General features: G+C 33.0%; 1 protein-coding gene and 1 pseudogene across 1 annotated transcript in view; one reads left to right on the top strand and one right to left on the bottom strand.

Annotated features, from left to right (window-relative positions):
• The first annotated feature begins 463 nt into the window (after positions 1-463).
• On the top strand, positions 464-3,349 carry LOC111627491 (annotated as a pseudogene).
• A 5,514-nt stretch (positions 3,350-8,863) lies between these two features.
• The window catches only part of LOC111627483, a 146,572-nt gene continuing 135,089 nt past the window's right edge, over positions 8,864-20,346 (bottom strand). The window contains exons 18-28 of the mRNA XM_023371062.1: positions 19,516-19,717; positions 18,901-19,173; positions 17,267-17,395; positions 16,953-17,130; positions 16,579-16,738; positions 16,354-16,449; positions 11,780-11,861; positions 11,573-11,700; positions 11,373-11,487; positions 11,165-11,299; positions 8,864-10,155 (exon numbers count right to left, since the gene is read on the bottom strand). Coding sequence (XP_023226830.1) covers positions 9,877-10,155; positions 11,165-11,299; positions 11,373-11,487; positions 11,573-11,700; positions 11,780-11,861; positions 16,354-16,449; positions 16,579-16,738; positions 16,953-17,130; positions 17,267-17,395; positions 18,901-19,173; positions 19,516-19,717 — 1,777 coding nt within the window. The 3' untranslated portion in view covers positions 8,864-9,876. The remainder of the gene's footprint in view (positions 10,156-11,164; positions 11,300-11,372; positions 11,488-11,572; positions 11,701-11,779; positions 11,862-16,353; positions 16,450-16,578; positions 16,739-16,952; positions 17,131-17,266; positions 17,396-18,900; positions 19,174-19,515; positions 19,718-20,346) is intronic.

Raw genomic sequence — 20,346 nt, 5'->3', positions numbered from 1 at the left:
TCTCCAAAATAGTTTTGCTCCGAGTACAATATATTGGTATTTTGACAATTCAGAGAAACAAATTTTTACTTTAGCGCTCAGGCGGAGTGGGCACATTTAAGCAAAAGCATCACGTGACGAATCCACCTGTTCTTTATCTCTCTTGTCTTCGATAAACAGCAAATTTCTCTGAAATAAATTTTCATTTTTTATTTAAAATGTCAAAATCACAAATTAATGTTTCGTCTTTTTTTTGAGTCTATGTAAAAATCGCATTAAAGTTTTCCCTTTCCTATGGGCATTAAGAAAGCCCATAAATAAAGTCCATTGTGGGGCTGACCGAATTCACAATTGAAGTGGAAAATGTCTTAATGCACACGCTTGTTACGTCACGATAGTTTCATCGGCTGCAACAATAATTAACGTAGATTGTTTTGTAAGAAAAGAAAAACGTTCCTATTGTTCTAACATTCCATAAAAGGCCATGGAGAGAAGAGACGAAGGAATTTCGGCAAGTTATCGAATTTTCTTTTTAGCAATTCTAAACAAATTATATTGATCGATAGTTTTACGACTTTGTTGTCGATTATACAGGCCAGTGGCGCGTTATCGTATGGGCAAAAAGGGCAATTTCCCGGGACCTTTACCAACAGAGGGCTCCAAACCAATCTTTTATAAGAAAATGTTTCTACATAAGAAAGATGTCTGAAGTCAACACTGTACGTGTGGCCCCTAATACAAATTTTCTTGGGGTTCCCATAAAGCTACAACGCGCTACTGGTACAGACCCAATACGATCTACTCGTTTTATTTAACTGTTGTTTTAAAGTCACTTTAATCGACAAATGCTTTATTTATTTAAAAAATCCATATTATATTTATTGAAATTTGATTTATTTTCATTCGTATCACCTGTAATTCTTTCTGAAATATTTTTGAAACACATCGAAATTAAAAGTCGTTGTAATTTATCTTCAGTTCTTACATTAATTGGCATTTTTTTCTTTTGATTCTCCGTCCATTGGACATTAACGGGGTATTTTTCTTTGGCCACAATGAGGGTGACGCCTCGCCCATTTCAAACGAGATTCACTTATTTGTTTCATGGCGGATTTTTGTGATAGATGATTTTTATAATATAATGCTATTGTATTTTTCTTTATGAATAATTGCAAAATATTAGAAATTAACATTTGTAAATAGAAATCATTTCTTTTGATGCTGGAAAATTATTTTGTGGGCTTTTAAGTCTTTATTTCTTGTACTTTTTCGTTAAAAAAGGTCCACTAACCGTAGAAATGGACGAAAGACAACAGTGTGTAAAGTGCAAGAGTCAATGCCCGGGTTATAAACCTCACGCTTGGAGGTAGGCACTCGAAATATGTAAGTGAATAAAGATTAAGAATGCCACAATAATTAGCTTTGTTTTTCTGTTAGAGTAGGGGCCATATTCTGGTTGCCATCTCTGGTCTCTGGTCTCTCACAAGACGGCCTCTGATTGGCTAATCCAAATTACTAGCCAATCAGCGACCGGCTTGTGAGAGACGAGAGACTAGAGACGGTGACCAGAATACGACCCCAGGGCTTCTTAAACTATGGGTCGCGACCCCAATTGGGGTCTCTTAGCGAAATCTTGGGGTCGCGAGATTTTAATGCAAAATACTGAAAATAATTTGTGAGAGTTTGAAAATGGCATGGTTTGTGTCATAGGTTTCATGAGTTGCGCTTTGTGTCACTCCTGGTGCAGCGAGACAATGATTCAGCAACACTGATTGTAGTGTGAACTAGTGTAGTGTTGTCGCTTTTCAGTGTATTCAGTTGTCTTTGTTTCATTGTAACACAAGAGTGAACTGTGGTAGTACAGGTACACCATTATTGTTTTTGCAAATTTGTATATATCTTTATTTTATATTTTTTTGGGTCGCGAAAAAAATCACAATCATAAATGGGGTCGTGAATAAAAAAAGTTTAAGAAGCCCTGTGTTAGAGCTATCTGCGATCATTGTAAATGTGTGCGTGAGTAGCACGAAATTCGTCTGGAATGCAAAGAGAATATTTAAATTCATGAATAAAAAATTAATATCGTACTCTTGGATTTTCAGCTGATTTTTGAAGAATGCACCAAATTAATGTCAAAATATTGGCACCCAAATCATGTTTTCCGTTTGAAATGCGAATAATTTCTAACTAGCCAGAAAATTTTAAGGGAGGATCGTACATTCTTCACCCACGAATGCATATTTGCCACGAATGGAATGTGGAAGAACAATAGGAGTACATTCCAAGGTAAGATATTAACAAATAAAAAAAAAATTATTTTCAGAATCTTTTCTACAAAGATAAACATTGACACGAAGAATGCTTTGTCTGCAATAAATGCCATAGGCTATTCCGTTGATAGAAAGATCTTTCGCCTGGAAAAAAATATCCAAATCTACTACGAAGCGTGTTACGATGCAGCTTTCGCTTCCAGATGCGAAAAATGCGGCCAAATATTTCGAGCTGGTAAAGGAACATTTGGATATTCTCGTAATTTAAAATCGACGTAAAAATATATTTAAAATTTAATTTTTAGGTACAAAAATGCTAACGTACGGAGACAAGCAATGGCACAAAAAGTGTGTTCGCTGCGTTGCTTGCGCTAACCTCGTATGCAACGAAGGTTTCGTTGAAATAGGTAACGACATACAATGCAACAGCTGTTACCAACAAAAGTTCGGTTCAACTTGTGTCGAGTGCCATCAAATTGTTACCACCGTATGGCAACAAACTTTGGCACAGTCAATGTTTCTGTTGCACCAAGTGTCTGGTGCATTTGTACGGACGGCGATTCGCACTCGAAGACGATAAAATGTATTGTGTCGAATGCTTCGGAAGTTTGTTTGAGTGCGTGCTGGTCTATTTCGTTTAATTTCTCAGAATAGGGGTAATGATTAAGAAACAAAATTTGGCACGGTATCTTCTGTTTAAAGGGCATCAATGCTATTAAATTTCGGTGGTTAAAGGAGGTTTCGAGGGGGTTAAAACGTGGGAAAAGTGTATCCACGAAGACATCTGTCAGCGTTATCGAACAGGTCAATGGATCTAGTGGAGAATTATCGAACGCACCTTTATATTCTCAATATAAAGACTATTTTTTAAAATTCTTTCCGCCCTGCGGGCACTAAGAGCCCATTGAAGGTTTGATCAGAGTCGATAGATATACTTGTTATTGCGCTGCCAATAACTATAATAATACAATACTGGCGTAATAAATATTTCTGCCACTTCGAGTGCTGCAATCGCTTCATGGCGTAAGTTTGACTCGAGCATAGGGAAAATCAGCTGTAAAAATTCGAAATTCTTTTAGAAATTTTCTAAAAACCACTGTGCGACGGGTTTATTATGGTTACAAGCCACCACAAGTTCTGGATGTTAATGAAGTTGAGGGTACGTCCTGAATGTTAATAAAGTGTCTTAGAAACTGTAAATTCATTACGAGCATAAAGTCGATCAAGAAGACCTTCCTTGTTTCCTAACTGATAGAGATTTGATGGATTAATAATGCTCGTAATAACAGCTGAAACATTTCTGGAGCTGCACGTCCCCTATCAACATCAGGTACCCTAACTAAAACATTCAAACCAGTTTCAACTGCAGGAAATTTTAAGTTGGATAGTGAAATCATTTTATATGCCTGTTTCTCTAGATTGGATTTGGCACATTCTCTCTCAGCATTAATACTGTTCTATCTTAAACAGAGCTTGCAAGTAACACTGAACAGTTTTGAGCTCCTGAGGTTTCATTTTTACAAATAACACAAATATTTCTTAAATTTAAATTTTCAGCTTTTTCTAAAATAATATCTTTGTTTGTGGATTCTTGTATGATCATCTTTCTTCTCTAATACAGTAGACCCCCTATAACGCGGTAGATACGTTCCTTGTTATACGAATTTCGCGTTATAGGAATCTACGTTATAGGAACCCGCGTTATAGGGGTCTACTGTACTTCTATGACTTCGCGTTACAACCTGTATCGTGGTTACATCATCAGCTAACGTTCAGAACACTTATCACCGCAATGCATAGTGGCTAAGTAGGCACAATGTAATAAATGTAAACAAAGCGTTATCCATTTTAAGATTTTTTGAGTATTTACAAGAATTTGTAAAACGTTCGTAGAGGATTTTAAAATTATTTTTGACCCTATAAACTATCAAAATATTGGCATGAAGTTTCGTTACACTCTTTTTAATATGCCAATTACTCTACACGTGTCCAATAAAACCTATTCATTATGATTCTGTTAGAAATCTTTTCACTGTCCGTTTATTAGAAAACATCAATGGAGGGTTCAACAAACATATATCATAGTGTAGTGAACCGAATGACGATGTACCGTAAAATTAAAGAGAACCTTTATAAATCTTCCTTAAGATCGGTGCTAATGTACTTATATTTCTATAAACTTTATGATGCCTTTTTAGTATCTCTTCCAATTTGGTAGCTGAGGCAGTTGCCTTCCCCCTTATCTTACCGCACGGCTCTGCATCCTTCTCCATAGAAAGGTATGATTTATTATTAGATAATTTAAATTCTACATCAAAACTATAACTTTTAAATCCAGAAGAATCCGGAAATCTTTAGAAGGAATGCAGAAAGTAAACAATATGCCAAGCACCTGGCTTTACTTGGAAAATATCCTCAGAAGGGGATACAGTTTGCTCTGCACATACCTCTAAATCTGCCCATAACAGGAGAGCGTTTTGCTTTATTTGTGTAATGCAATAGGACATATTATGGTGATGTCTATGGGAAGACTTTCTGTGAGAACTAGCCCCTATTTCGGTGTTACTAACGTGAAGAATTCCTGGAAAACTCCACAGAGCCATCCAGTTTTCGAGGCACAAACCCACGACTAAGTACCAGTGTTCGGTGATTTTATTCACCCGGCTACTGGTGGGCCAGGTGGAGTGAAAGTTGGAGGATGGTATTCTAATTCCTATTTTACTGTCCTTTATTCTGGTTATAGAAATCTGGCAATCCTAATGATACCAATTCCTTATGTAAAATGAAGATTTAGTGGTGTAAAGGCAAGCAGTTGATCTTTGTTAACAATGGCTCATGTTTAATTGCTAGATCAACTGCATAGTCAACATGGCTGTAGCAGAAATAAGTCAAAATCACTGCTTAGATCTTGTTTCTTTAATCCATCCTAAAATTATTGATAGACTGATAAACATAGTGAGCAAAATTGAAAAAATAATGTTTTAGAATTATTATAAATAACTATAAAAAATGCATATTTAGAAACAATTGTTTTTATTTTTCGAAATAATTAAATCACTAAATTACAGCATCAACAGTATTTATTTAACCAAGTAAATACTAACAATATTTGCCACTTTACTGTACATTGCCCATGTTTGGAATAGAAATTTGTCAAGTATTTTGGTTTCAGTTTAGATTTCCATATATATATATATATTTTTCTTTCATGGGCATGTGATTTGGGCATCATTATAAAACCCTTTAAAAAGAATGTAAAAAAAAAAAGGAAAAATAACAATTGTTAAGTATATTAAAATGACATTTTGTTATACAGAAAATAGATCAACTTTCAAAATATTTTATTAACACATTCCCCATAGATCTTACCAATTGGAAATGTTATATTAATTTATTAACTAATGCTCCCATTATGGTTCAGTAAAATATTACAAGGTAAAGAATTTATTGTATATATGATGTATTAATTCATCTGATACTGTAATTGTTAATTCATCTATTGGGAATCTGTTAATATTAATATAATTAAAACAAACATCAATTATCATATATTATGCATTACATAATCCCTAATTTATATCCATTTTGGCATGGAACATAATAAAAATGACAATTTTCCACTCGACAAACTTAATTTTTATACAAAATTATTCAATTTTTAGTTTTACAAATCTATAATAATGTTTTTTTTTTTGTTTTGTTTGTTTTACATTTATATACATGTGATAATTAGATGTTACAACAGCATCCAATTCAAAACTTGACAATTATACAATGAACCGAACAGTTCACACACTTTGATAATATATCTTTCATACAATCAATCATGGGATACAAACTTTTCTTTATATCAAATACATCTGACCACACATAAGTCTAGAGATGTGTTCCCTTGGAGTGGTAGAAGCACATACCTATCAGTAAAACAGTTCAAAAATTCGAAAACCCACTGAGCTTATAGATCAGTATCATTCACAATCAACTTGCAATATCACCAGTCAAACAGAACACAGCTTATGAGTCAATTATCTGGAAACGATTTGACATTAATATATATCCGACATATATTTCTTTGGCATTTAAAGCCCATTGGCAAGAATATTATGTACATTTTACATCATCTCATATCATCATTCCTTTCCTAAACTAAGAGTTATATGTATATATATATGATAGATGGCACATTTAGTATAAAATAGTTACCAATATCACAAAGAATGTTAGCTCTTGTTGTTTTGTTCATGTATATAAATGCTTAATTGTGATTAGAAGGTATATATTACCACCAGAACTCAAATATATACATATATATATATTATATATTCTTTTATATAAAAAATTAAGGATTAGTATTTTTGAAAAGATGTGAAACATATGAAAATATATAAGATTAATTTTTATTAAAGATATGTGAATTAAATTAATATATTTTTATTACCAAATAATTAAGTTTTATATACCATATTTTAGGATAAAGTGCTTATATTTAGTTAAATAAATGTATATATATATATATTTCTTGAAAGTAATCAGTAAAATTGCAATAATTTATTTATTTGCATATATTTTAAAGAAATTTATGAGTTTCTATATAAAGGGTGAGTCAAAAGTTTCCATACAGAATACAGACTACCTGCCTCTAATTAGGGCCATATTAATGCAGAGCTGCAGCCAAAGGCCTCGTCTCACTGCTCATTACTATTATTTATGTTTTATTCAAAGAAATTGGACTGGGGCCTTACCAGTGCTTAATATGACTCTGCATTTAACATTAAATATGCTAACCTGCATTTTTATGTGTATTCAATTAAAATGTTACCCACATAGATTATATCTTGTGACTTATACTGTGTGACTATGTAATAAATTCTCAGTGTATGGAGACATTTTGAATCACCCTGTGCAGAATTTCTTTTTCAGATGAGAAGTGCTCCTATTATAATAAATTAATGTAAGTATAAAATGTATGTAACAATTTTTTGTGGAAGCTCTTTCAAGATAAATCCAACCGAGTATAAGTGAGAATTTATTTCACTTTAATAAATAATTGAAATTAAATTTAAACAGAATAATTATTACAGTTAAAGATTATACAGTAATGCAGAATATTCTTCTCTTTTCGTTGATAGAAAATATACAATATATATGTATAGCATTATATTTAAATTTATATAAAATATATCACCAATGTGAATAGTTAACTGTATTTTTTTTTTCTGTATTTTTATCAGATAAATGAATGAAAATCAGATATATGATTCCTCTACACACTAATGCAGCAAGTTCTGTGTTCACAGGTTTGTTATTCTGTCTTGTTTGTTTCTTAATTTGTTTTTTTTTTAATCTAAGGCAGCACAGCAAACTGTTTCACTAAAGCAAGATATAATTCATACAAAAACAATGTTACAAAAGTTATTTAGCATTCTGTACAAATTAGTTTGGCAGAATGGATCTTATATGTATTTCCATAGCCAATTCTTATGAATTATTCTCTGGGAATTTATAATTTTAATTGCTTAGCCAGCTAGCAAATTTCTGTAAAGTTTTGTTTGTAATGTTAGCTTTTGAATGTCTGCTCAGAAAAAATTCTACAATTTGACAGTATTTAGAATTATTCGAATATACTGTAAATATATATGTATATTGAAGAATAATTTATATTGATATAATTAAAGAGATTGATGCAGAGTGTAAGATCAAATACCATCTGCATTTTTAGTCTAAAGATAGGAAATAATTGTATCAGTTAGTTTCTTAATAACTGTTTCTTTTTATATATTGAAGAATGGAAATTCTCTTACATTTCTTGCTTAAATTTTCTGTAAGAGAATTACATGTTTAGAATAAATAAAAAACAAGCTTTATATATATATATTTATATACTTTTTTTTTCTTCTTTTCTTTCTGAATAACCACACTTTCAGAAAACACAATTTGAATGCCAGAAGAATAACGGCAAATACTTTTAACCATTTAAATTTTTAATTTAATGTTTTATAATTTCATATTCAGTTTCAGTTTCCTGTCTTTAATCTTACTTAAATCCCTATCTTTTTGGAGGATGCTTTAAAAGTGTTTACATGCCAAGATTTTGCACTTTTGACTTCACTTGATTAAATCTTGTTCGATGTTTTAAGTGAATTAATATATATTTAAAGAATATCTCAACTGAAAAATTTCATTTTTGTTTTTTAGAAAACACTATCATACAAATATCTTTTATTTATTTCATTTTTAACATTTTTTTTCAAGTCCTAAAAGACTGAATTTAATATACAAATTCTAACATCATAAATATATATATGTATATTTTTTTCCTCCCTATATTTCTTATAGAATTTTTTTAAAAAAATAATAGAAGAAAAAACAATAAACTTTCAATAAATACTCCATTAAAAATTATATATAAATAAATATATATTGATTTAAAGTAGATAATATATAATACAGTCGACCCCCCTATAACACTGTTGACAATTCTGTTTTATACGAATTCCATGTTGTATGAGTCACTTATATTTTACAAATATGTGTGCTGTGGCCGGGCTGTGAACAGCTCATGTATTTGTAAAATCTAAGTGACTCATACAACATGGAATTCACATAAAACGGAATTATCAACAGTGTTATAGGGAGGTTGACTGTATATAAAAATAATGTAATGGAAACTTAAATTTTATCACCATTTAATAAACACAATTCAAATTGTTAAACAATAAATCTTGCTATATAATGAAGTTGACAAGTATTTAACAATAAAGAATTGATATAGACAATCTTTTAACCTCCCGTTTACAGCCAAACCTCGTTATAGCGCCCTCCTAAATAGCGATTTTGCACTGTAAACGTCATTGTTGTAATCAAATCACATGCCTTGCAAACTCCCAAACTCAAACTTAACTCATTACTATACACAGTTCTTATTGTTTGAGATACTTCAGTTTAGCGCCACACCCGATTTAGTGCGAATATCGGATGCACTAATCGAAATTTGACTGTATTCATGCCATATTAGAATACTGATGGGTCATAATGTGTTTGTTCATGTGTCATCAACGTTGTTGTTTTATTGTTCAGCGATATCAAATTCCAAGTATCCATATTAGTGTTTAAAAACAATACAATTTTACAGCTTTGTGTCCTTCGAACTAAAATGATTCTTCAATGGAACAAATATGTACAGTGTTACAAACAATTCACTGTACAAGGAGGGACTTTATTTTAAGGCAATAGGAATGTTTTCACATTCTCCTTCTTGTTTTTCATTACAATATATATATATGTGTATATGTTTATATATATATATATATTTATTTATTTATATATATAAATAAATGAACAAACAAAAATATTGCAGTGTTGCAATTAGCGTTTTTATTTTCTTATTTGTTTTTTCTTTTTCTCTTCCCCTTTAAAAATGTTCGTAAAAAGTATATTTTGTCGTAAATTAAAAAATAATGTCGTAAATATACACATCGCTTATACAGCATCATCTATCTCCAGCTCACTGTAGTGTTATATACAACGTGTGGTGTCAGAAGTGGCAGATGTCATCTCCCAATGAGGACATTTGGAGCATGCCACTTTATATTAATTGAATCCCAGGTGTTTATTTAATTGATCACGATCAAACCCAACCAGCTCCTGACATAGACAGGGGTTGATCGTGTTTCCTAAACGATACGCTTGTCTTGACGAAATTACTGGTCGTTCTCTGTTTGCAAGCGGTGTGTGCTAGAGCAGCTGCAATACTGTGATTTGATGCAACCGTTTGTGCATGAGCCTTTGCCACAGCGTGGTTTGTATTCGAACGAAATACTGTCTTGTTCTTCTCTGATATGTGATCGGGATCTGATAACATTTTACCTTCTTCTGTTCTTTTACCGAATGCCTTTACAATAATAATCTATTAATAAAAATATACATTATTTTCTATTTTATTGAGATTATATAGTACACGAAACTTAAAACACATTAAATTTCGTAAATTGTGCCGACGGTTTGCAACACTTCGCCATCAGCCTTTGTCTATGCCCTCTATCCTTGGGTTTCTCTAAGATGCAGTGATGCCAACTTAGGGGTTTTCTCCAAAATTTAGTAGGAAATTAGCAGGATAGGTGAAAATTTAGTCTGTTTGTATTGTTTTAGCAACCAGTAGAAGCTTCCAAAAGTCAAGACTGTTCTCGCGGCGAGATTCGTAGCAAGTCCCTTTGTCACATGATGTTTTGCTCAAGTGTGCATTATGTACCTGCATATGCAAATACATAATGCACACTTGCAATGCAGTAATATGCATTGCACCTGGAGCAAAGCTACTTAGGTCTACTCTGTTGGTTTTAAGGAGAATTTCAGGTCTGTGTAGGGGATTTTTACGAGAGAAGTTGGCAACTCTGCAAACCGTGTTCATGGAGAGCAACAACGCTAGAGGGAGTCTTTGTTCTACCGTCACACTACAAGAAAGATGCCGCACGTTAATACACGCACTCCTAACTTTATAATACCTTGGGTTAAGTGTATTTCTTAATCCAAATAAATTAACACGTGCTCCAACAGACTGCGCTTCGGTAGAAAGGGCTGATCGATTAGTGTTGCCAGCCGTCATCACAAATAAAAGCTATTATTAATTTCTAAACATTGATTCAAGACCGAAACAGATTGAATCTTATATTTGCAGTTGGATTTCACAGCTTTAGTTCTCGGAAACTACAGTTTAGGGCCTTGCGTTTCTAAATCGATTATTATTTAGTGAAGGGAAGAGCCCCTTATATTTTGTAGGGCTGCAACAACTCGAGATCTGGCTTCGCCTTCATCTCTAGCCGAAAATAAATACTAGGCAAACCGAAATAACGACTTTATTATACAAAATTGAACGCGAAACTGTTTATAGAGTGTTAAATAAGTTTGAATTATCTTACCAGAACAATAATGACGCAAATAAAAAGAAGGATAACTCCCCACCAGTGATCTAAGACCCATCGTTTTAGGGATGCTATACTTTCAGTAGATAATAATAGTTTACGTAATGTTGCTAAAGGGCCTGATGGATCTACCTACAATTAAACAAATAATATATTATATTTTCTATAATTTCAAGTGTAATAAAATTAATTTAACTGTAATTACTTCACGACATTTTTGAAAAACATCACAGTATCCGTTATAATTGTCGCAGGGAGTTCCAGGTTTGGCATATAAATCAGGCACATCAAACGGTGAAGAATTCCACTCAAAGGATGATCTACGTAAAGAAAAATAATAGTAATTAATATGGATTTATTAATTACGCCATTTTTTTTAAAAAAAGAATTCAACGTTTTCTTTACTTGCAACTATGATCGTTTCCTGGTAATTTGCAACAAAGTTCACAGGCTTTCGTTAAAGGATCGTGTAAGCTTCTTTTACATTGGCATGATTCTAGTCCATACGCCATACATATAGAACCCGTACATTCCTTGAATAAGTAAGGAATATTTTAATTATTCATTCCTTAATTTCTTTTTTAAATGAAGTAGAAAAATTAGTAGACTTACTCCCATATAACAAACGAACTCGTCGTTGCAAACTGTTTTGTTAGGTTTGTTAGTAGAGGAAGGACAGTGTGGCCCTTGCCCAGTATTTTAGTTAAGGATTTAAATTTATTTTTTAAAAAATATATATAAAATTTAATATATAAACTAAATTACTTTTTATTAAAGCCTGACCCAAAAGTCAGCTAACTGTGCTGCTGTTTCGTTCGTTGCAGGCATACCAATGGTAAACTGAGTTTAGAACGATATTGGTGCATTAAAAATACATTTCATTAAGCGTTTAAAGTATTTGAATAAGAACCGGTTAACTGACTTTTGGATCACCCCTTATAAAATTTAAAAGATGATTGTTATATAGTAATTACTGGGTGGTCCGAAAGTCAGTTAACCATATTCAGTTGTATGTTCCAGTATACAATAGCGAATATGAATCACAAACTGTACTCTTCTTGGACAAAATTAATGGAAAGATTATATTTTAAAATTGCAAAGTAATTTAATCTTTAGTTAACTGACTTCTGGACCACCCTAGATAGAAATTAAATTATACAGGGCGATCGAAAAATCAATTAACCGTGCTTTGTTTCGCGTGTTATACTCGTTAATATGGTAACAATAAACCGAGTTCTTGGTTACAAAAATATATTCGCAACAGTTAACCGACTTTTGGACCACTCTGTGTACATAAAATTGCAGATAATTTAAAATATTTCATTTATTTTCTTAAAAAAATTGTAAGATATTAGAATTTTATTTAACATGAAGATCCTGAAGATCTCACGGGGTTGAAACAATATAAGAAAGAAAGAAAAATGCAGGAAAGTAGCATCAGTTTATGCCAGATTATAAATAACATCTGGTACTACCAGCTCACACAGTAAAGTCAGCATCTACTAGTGGAATCTTAGAACAAGATGGATATCAGGAAAGAAAGTTTGGCCATCTTAACAGTTTGGCACAAAGTCGCCAGAAAATAGAGTTGAACATTTTATTTTTTTCGTTAATTTTATATCTTTTCCTTTAGGAGGAAGCTAATAAAATACTGCCAAAGATTCGTGACTTTCAGGGTTTTACGTAATTTTATAGGTTAATGAATTTTTTTCGTACAAGAAAGGATGATGGCGATGGTGAATTATATTCTTTTAATTTTATTCTTCTCTAATCGTCACCGTTATTTTAATAAATAACCAGATCAAAGTTCGTTGGAGTTTCATCCTTGTAATTCCTACATCTTGGATAAGCATTTTTGTAGAGTAGTTATGGTTTTTTTATGTGTATAAGTGGTTTGGAACGAATATATCGGTATTCATCTTTTCTAGTTGGCTTCCTCGATGTGCAAGATGCCACGTTGCAAAGATCCACAACATGTACCCAAAAGGGCACTTATTGGTTGCCCTTGCACCACTTGAAATCCTTTCACAATATCTTGATAGCAAAGGTTATAAAAGGGCATCAGACGTAACAGGCTTTCTGGTTGGCTGCCAGTGTTTATTTGGAAGAAATTGGACCACCATTTCATAAAATGGTGCTCCAGTTTCTTCAGGATACTATTTCTTCTAGGTAGGCAATCATGATTGTCTAGTGCCACGTGCAACAAGCTCCATTCAGAACAAATTTATTACATGTTATGTTAATTATAGAGAAATTAATAGCGAGGTTGCGGCCGAAGTTTTCATCTCTAAAACGTGAACGTCGAACGTCGAGCGCTGCTTACAAGATAGCGGCGCTCGACGTTCGACGTTCACGTATTAGAAATGAAAACTTCGACCGCAACCTCGCTAATTAACAAACTGAATATACTTCCAGTATATTCATTAATATAAATGTAGTAATAATATAGAAAACTTACATTTTTCTATAAGGAGATCAATTTAAATGCTGCTAAGTAATAAAAATAGTATTAATACAAGGTACACATTCTTTGTATGGTATAAAACAATAAAAAAAATTTATAAAGATAACTCCTATGACAAACTGAGGTTTATATTGAAAATTATAATGAATATAAATAATATATATAATTTAATTGAAGAAAAACATGTCTTAACTGGCCGGGGACAGTCTAAAAATCATATATAGTAGTTATATACTGTATGTATAATGTTGGAAGAATGTGATTTATTCCAAACATATTCTTGATTTTATATATATATTTGTTTAGTACATAAAATAAAGGTTATCTCATGATTTCCATGTCAAAAGGATTTTTTAAAATGTTCTTTATGCCATTATTTTCCTGTAAAAATAGTAAATAGGTAGAGCTAGACTGATAGAAGGATACTAAAAAAAGTATTTTATTTATTAGGCCTAGTTTGTCCCATATTTCTCTTGTTTTAAAACCTCAAAAATAATATAAAATTTTAAACACGACCATTTTATAAATCTTCTAATGCAATATAACAAATTTATAGATCAATATATAAATAATTTTAAGAAAATAAACTAAATTTGGACATTTTAAAACCCATTTTTTCACTCTGGTTTGGTCAATAAACAATATAATCATTCTTAATAAAAATAAGAATAATAATAATGTAATTGTTATCCAAATGAAAGCGCTATATCGGGGTATAACCTCGATATAGCGCTCTTGTATGGATTAAACGCATTAACGAGGTCTATATACAATTTTCAGTTTGAAAGTCTACGTGGTTTGCAAGTCTTATGTTTAATAATTCAAAGATACCTCGATATAGCGCGCTTCTAAAGCTATCGTATACTTGCGAATGTGTAAATATTAAACAGAGCATCCATCTCTCTGTATCTGAATTTTTAAACTCGTGCCTTTCATACTCAAAATTGTCTGTAAACCTCGTTACTGCGTATAATTCTTCTTCGAAACACTTCGGTTTAGCGCCAGACTCGATTTACTCACACGAGAGTTCCAAGTTAACCAATAAGCGTTTACGTAATGAAAGTAAAGTGAATTGGAACTGGCTAAAGATGCGTTAAATCGAAGTCCTATTGTACTTTTATTATTATTATTAATTCTTTTTAGTTTACTAGCGATGGAGGAGAGACTACCGCCATATTTCTGCATTTATTTTCGAGTAAATATTATTTAATTTCTAAAAAAAAAAGAAAAAAAATTCCTGGAATCTACAGAGGGAATTTGCTGTGTTAAGATACACTACGTGTGCCTTCATCATAAATATGCCGGTAGTGAAGTATTATTAGTGTTAGTCCAATAAAATTCTTGTTTCTTTATACAGTAAATACAGGAAACACTACCCGCATCACAATGTTTTTTTTTTATATCTTGTTGGCTTTGTGTACATGCCGCTATATCGCAACTTAGATGAATAGTTTCTTGAATCCTCCGGAGAATTGCCCGTGTGAAGAGAGAGATCAGAAACACACAAGGAGATAACTTGGTAAACTTCCAGTGTTAAACTGTTGTTTCTTCTAAGTTAACTTCGACTTATTGTTGTTACTTCTCTTTCTTTCTTTTTTATAAACAACTCATAAGAACTTTAAAGATAACTCTAAAACAATAGCTAACAATTCGTATAGAAATAGGCCTGTATATGTCTATATTTTTGTTTCTATGTATAAAGGATTTTTTACTCGAACCTCGATTTAACGCCAATCTGCGTTAAATCGAGGTTCGAGTGCGATTTTTCTCTTTGTTAACAACAGTGGGGAATGACATGGCTTTCTACTTGTGCTGACTTATTGTCTGAGATACTTCGGTTTAGCGACACAATCAATCGAATGTGGCGCTAAACTGAAGTATCTCAGACAATTAAGTCGTATAAAATAACAATGAAGAAGAGACCTATGTATTTTTTTCGTATATGTAAAGGATTTCTAGTCGAACCTCGATTTAACGCTAACGAACAGAACTTCTTCGTTAGTAGCGAGGTTGTGGCCGACGTTTTCATCGCGAAAACGTGTACGCCGGACGTTCAGCGCCGCCTTCCTGTAATCCTAAAAGTTTGATAATGGCGTTTGGAACGTTAGTGGAATCATACTCGAACGCCATTGTCAAACTTCTAGGCTTACCGGAAGGCGGCGCTGAACGTCCGACGTACACGTTTTCGCGATTAAAACGTCGGCCGCAACCTCTCTAGTATTAAGTGGAAAAATACATCGGACACGATTCGGCTTTGTAAACGACATTGTGACTACCTAATCACGTGACTTTCTACCCGTGTTGACTTCGTTACGCATATGCCTACTTCTTATCGTCTGAGATACTTCGGTTTAGCGCCACATTCGATTTAATTAATAGCAATTTCAGTGCTGTGTTGCTAAATCGGACTTTGACTATGTGTATTTATTTACATAGAAGAGTAATACCTCTATACGTAGATGTATGTGGGCCCTCGATATAGTGAACTGCGAAAGATGAATAGCCAACGAAGATGTTCGCTATATCGGGTGCTATACGATTTATTTGAGATTCGTCTTACGGAAGAGTGTATTGTTACGCTGTTAAATGAGTTGTTCTTTCATATTAAATTTAATTATAACAAAACAATAGTTTAAGCCCGAAATTCAATTTTAATTAAGCAATAAATACGATGATAACTTAATTGCGTTAAACAATATTAAATAACATTAACAAAGGATATTCACAGAAACTGGCACTCCTGCATCCATTATCACCTCTGCACTCTTCACCCACTTTAATTTTGCATTCGTGTGTGCAACATGGTCCTTGACTCGGGCTAAGAATTTAATACACATGTAATGATCATTACACTAAAACAATTAACATTTAAATATTGCACCAATTTTACAAATGACGGTAAAGCGGGGGGGGAGGGGTATACGAGTTATTAATTGGATTAGAATACCTGCAAACTACGTTGGGTCTAAGATGGCATGGCGGTTTATCACGTGGGGGATTACTACGCATAGGAAAACAACACGGCTCTTTACAATCTTCCTCCCAACCGCAGTCACATTCTTCTCCCCTCTCTACCACTTCGTTCCCGCATATAGCGTCTTGAGGTTCTGAAAAAGTTGGTAGAAGAGACAATGAACAACACACGTAAACACGTAAAACTGCGCGTGTACGTGTAAAGCATTGTTGGCCCACAAATGTCGTGGGTTCGGGCCTTGCCACGCAGAGTTTGGTGGTTTTTTTTACGTTCGTAACGCCTCAGCTTCTCTTAGAAAGTGTTTCCCTTCGCATATACAAAACAAGTAAAGTATTGTTTCTTCATACCTGTGAAGCAACCTTTCAGGCTCCTGGCTTTGGTGTTAAGTACTGCGTTAATGTTTCTCAAGCTGCAAGGTGAGAATCTGTTGTTGTTTCTCTTATCTCCCGACGTTGCTCTTGCAAACATAATATAATTCCCATTATCACCTCCCGGTGTGCATATATTATCGTCTTCTGGATCATGCTGCGTATATAAAAGTCGCTTACATGATTTTTACTTAGCGATTTAATTGTTATCTCTTAACATTTAATGTATAAATTTCATTACTTTCCCTCTATTTAACGTCTTTAAAGTCGATTAAAATTTAATAAATACTTACAGGTGAACCGAAGTTATGGCCGATTTCGTGTGCCAAAGTGACGTGAGACACAATAGGTGGTACGTATTTTCCATAATTTAATAGAGTAACAATTCCAGTGTTAAGACTCTTCAAGCTCCCTCTGTAATGCTGAAAATGAATTAAAATTTAATTTATTATTTAAAACAATAATAATAATACAAGTCGACCTCCCTATTGATAATTCCATTTTATATGAATTCCATGTTGTAAGAGTCACTTAAATTTTACAAATATGTGAGCCATTCACAGCCCGGCATACGTACTTGTAAAATCTAAGCGACTCGTACAACATGGAATTCATATAAAACGGAATTATCAACAGTGTTATAGGGGGGGTCGACTTGTACAATTCTTTTCATTTTAAAAATGAAGTTTGGAATGATGAGTAAAGTACTAATGTCCTAATTAATAATGAAACACAACGTTAGAAATAATTAAGATATTCTACAATTTAATTGATGTCTATTAGTTAGTTGCATTAATTATATATATTTGATAATCAAATTAATTAAATATGGCAAAATAGTATATNGGCTCATGTATTTGTAAAATCTAAGTGACTCATACAACATGGAATTCACATAAAACGGAATTATCAACAGTGTTATAGGGAGGTTGACTGTATATAAAAATAATGTAATGGAAACTTAAATTTTATCACCATTTAATAAACACAATTCAAATTGTTAAACAATAAATCTTGCTATATAATGAAGTTGACAAGTATTTAACAATAAAGAATTGATATAGACAATCTTTTAACCTCCCGTTTACAGCCAAACCTCGTTATAGCGCCCTCCTAAATAGCGATTTTGCACTGTAAACGTCATTGTTGTAATCAAATCACATGCCTTGCAAACTCCCAAACTCAAACTTAACTCATTACTATACACAGTTCTTATTGTTTGAGATACTTCAGTTTAGCGCCACACCCGATTTAGTGCGAATATCGGATGCACTAATCGAAATTTGACTGTATTCATGTCATATTAGAATACTGATGGGTCATAATGTGTTTGTTCATGTGTCATCAACGTTGTTGTTTTATTGTTCAGCGATATCAAATTCCAAGTATCCATATTAGTGTTTAAAAACAATACAATTTTACAGCTTTGTGTCCTTCGAACTAAAATGATTCTTCAATGGAACAAATATGTACAGTGTTACAAACAATTCACTGTACAAGGAGGGACTTTATTTTAAGGCAATAGGAATGTTTTCACATTCTCCTTCTTGTTTTTCATTACAATATATATATATATGTGTATATGTTTATATATATATATATATTTATTTATTTATATATATAAATAAATGAACAAACAAAAATATTGCAGTGTTGCAATTAGCGTTTTTATTTTCTTATTTGTTTTTTCTTTTTCTCTTCCCCTTTAAAAATGTTCGTAAAAAGTATATTTTGTCGTAAATTAAAAAATAATGTCGTAAATATACACATCGCTTATACAGCATCATCTATCTCCAGCTCACTGTAGTGTTATATACAACGTGTGGTGTCAGAAGTGGCAGATGTCATCTCCCAATGAGGACATTTGGAGCATGCCACTTTATATTAATTGAATCCCAGGTGTTTATTTAATTGATCACGATCAAACCCAACCAGCTCCTGACATAGACAGGGGTTGATCGTGTTTCCTAAACGATACGCTTGTCTTGACGAAATTACTGGTCGTTCTCTGTTTGCAAGCGGTGTGTGCTAGAGCAGCTGCAATACTGTGATTTGATGCAACCGTTTGTGCATGAGCCTTTGCCACAGCGTGGTTTGTATTCGAACGAAATACTGTCTTGTTCTTCTCTGATATGTGATCGGGATCTGATAACATTTTACCTTCTTCTGTTCTTTTACCGAATGCCTTTACAATAATAATCTATTAATAAAAATATACATTATTTTCTATTTTATTGAGATTATATAGTACACGAAACTTAAAACACATTAAATTTCGTAAATTGTGCCGACGGTTTGCAACACTTCGCCATCAGCCTTTGTCTATGCCCTCTATCCTTGGGTTTCTCTAAGATGCAGTGATGCCAACTTAGGGGTTTTCTCCAAAATTTAGTAGGAAATTAGCAGGATAGGTGAAAATTTAGTCTGTTTGTATTGTTTTAGCAACCAGTAGAAGCTTCCAAAAGTCAAGACTGTTCTCGCGGCGAGATTCGTAGCAAGTCCCTTTGTCACATGATGTTTTGCTCAAGTGTGCATTATGTACCTGCATATGCAAATACATAATGCACACTTGCAATGCAGTAATATGCATTGCACCTGGAGCAAAGCTACTTAGGTCTACTCTGTTGGTTTTAAGGAGAATTTCAGGTCTGTGTAGGGGATTTTTACGAGAGAAGTTGGCAACTCTGCAAACCGTGTTCATGGAGAGCAACAACGCTAGAGGGAGTCTTTGTTCTACCGTCACACTACAAGAAAGATGCCGCACGTTAATACACGCACTCCTAACTTTATAATACCTTGGGTTAAGTGTATTTCTTAATCCAAATAAATTAACACGTGCTCCAACAGACTGCGCTTCGGTAGAAAGGGCTGATCGATTAGTGTTGCCAGCCGTCATCACAAATAAAAGCTATTATTAATTTCTAAACATTGATTCAAGACCGAAACAGATTGAATCTTATATTTGCAGTTGGATTTCACAGCTTTAGTTCTCGGAAACTACAGTTTAGGGCCTTGCGTTTCTAAATCGATTATTATTTAGTGAAGGGAAGAGCCCCTTATATTTTGTAGGGCTGCAACAACTCGAGATCTGGCTTCGCCTTCATCTCTAGCCGAAAATAAATACTAGGCAAACCGAAATAACGACTTTATTATACAAAATTGAACGCGAAACTGTTTATAGAGTGTTAAATAAGTTTGAATTATCTTACCAGAACAATAATGACGCAAATAAAAAGAAGGATAACTCCCCACCAGTGATCTAAGACCCATCGTTTTAGGGATGCTATACTTTCAGTAGATAATAATAGTTTACGTAATGTTGCTAAAGGGCCTGATGGATCTACCTACAATTAAACAAATAATAAACTATCAA

Source organism: Centruroides sculpturatus, unplaced genomic scaffold (assembly GCF_000671375.1).
Source record: "Centruroides sculpturatus isolate CEXI.00-Female unplaced genomic scaffold, Cexi_2.0 scaffold1, whole genome shotgun sequence".
In the NCBI taxonomy this organism is placed as follows: Eukaryota; Metazoa; Arthropoda; class Arachnida; order Scorpiones; family Buthidae; genus Centruroides; species Centruroides sculpturatus.
The sequence above is the reverse complement of the archived record's forward strand: the minus strand, read 5'-3'. Positions and strand labels throughout refer to the sequence as shown.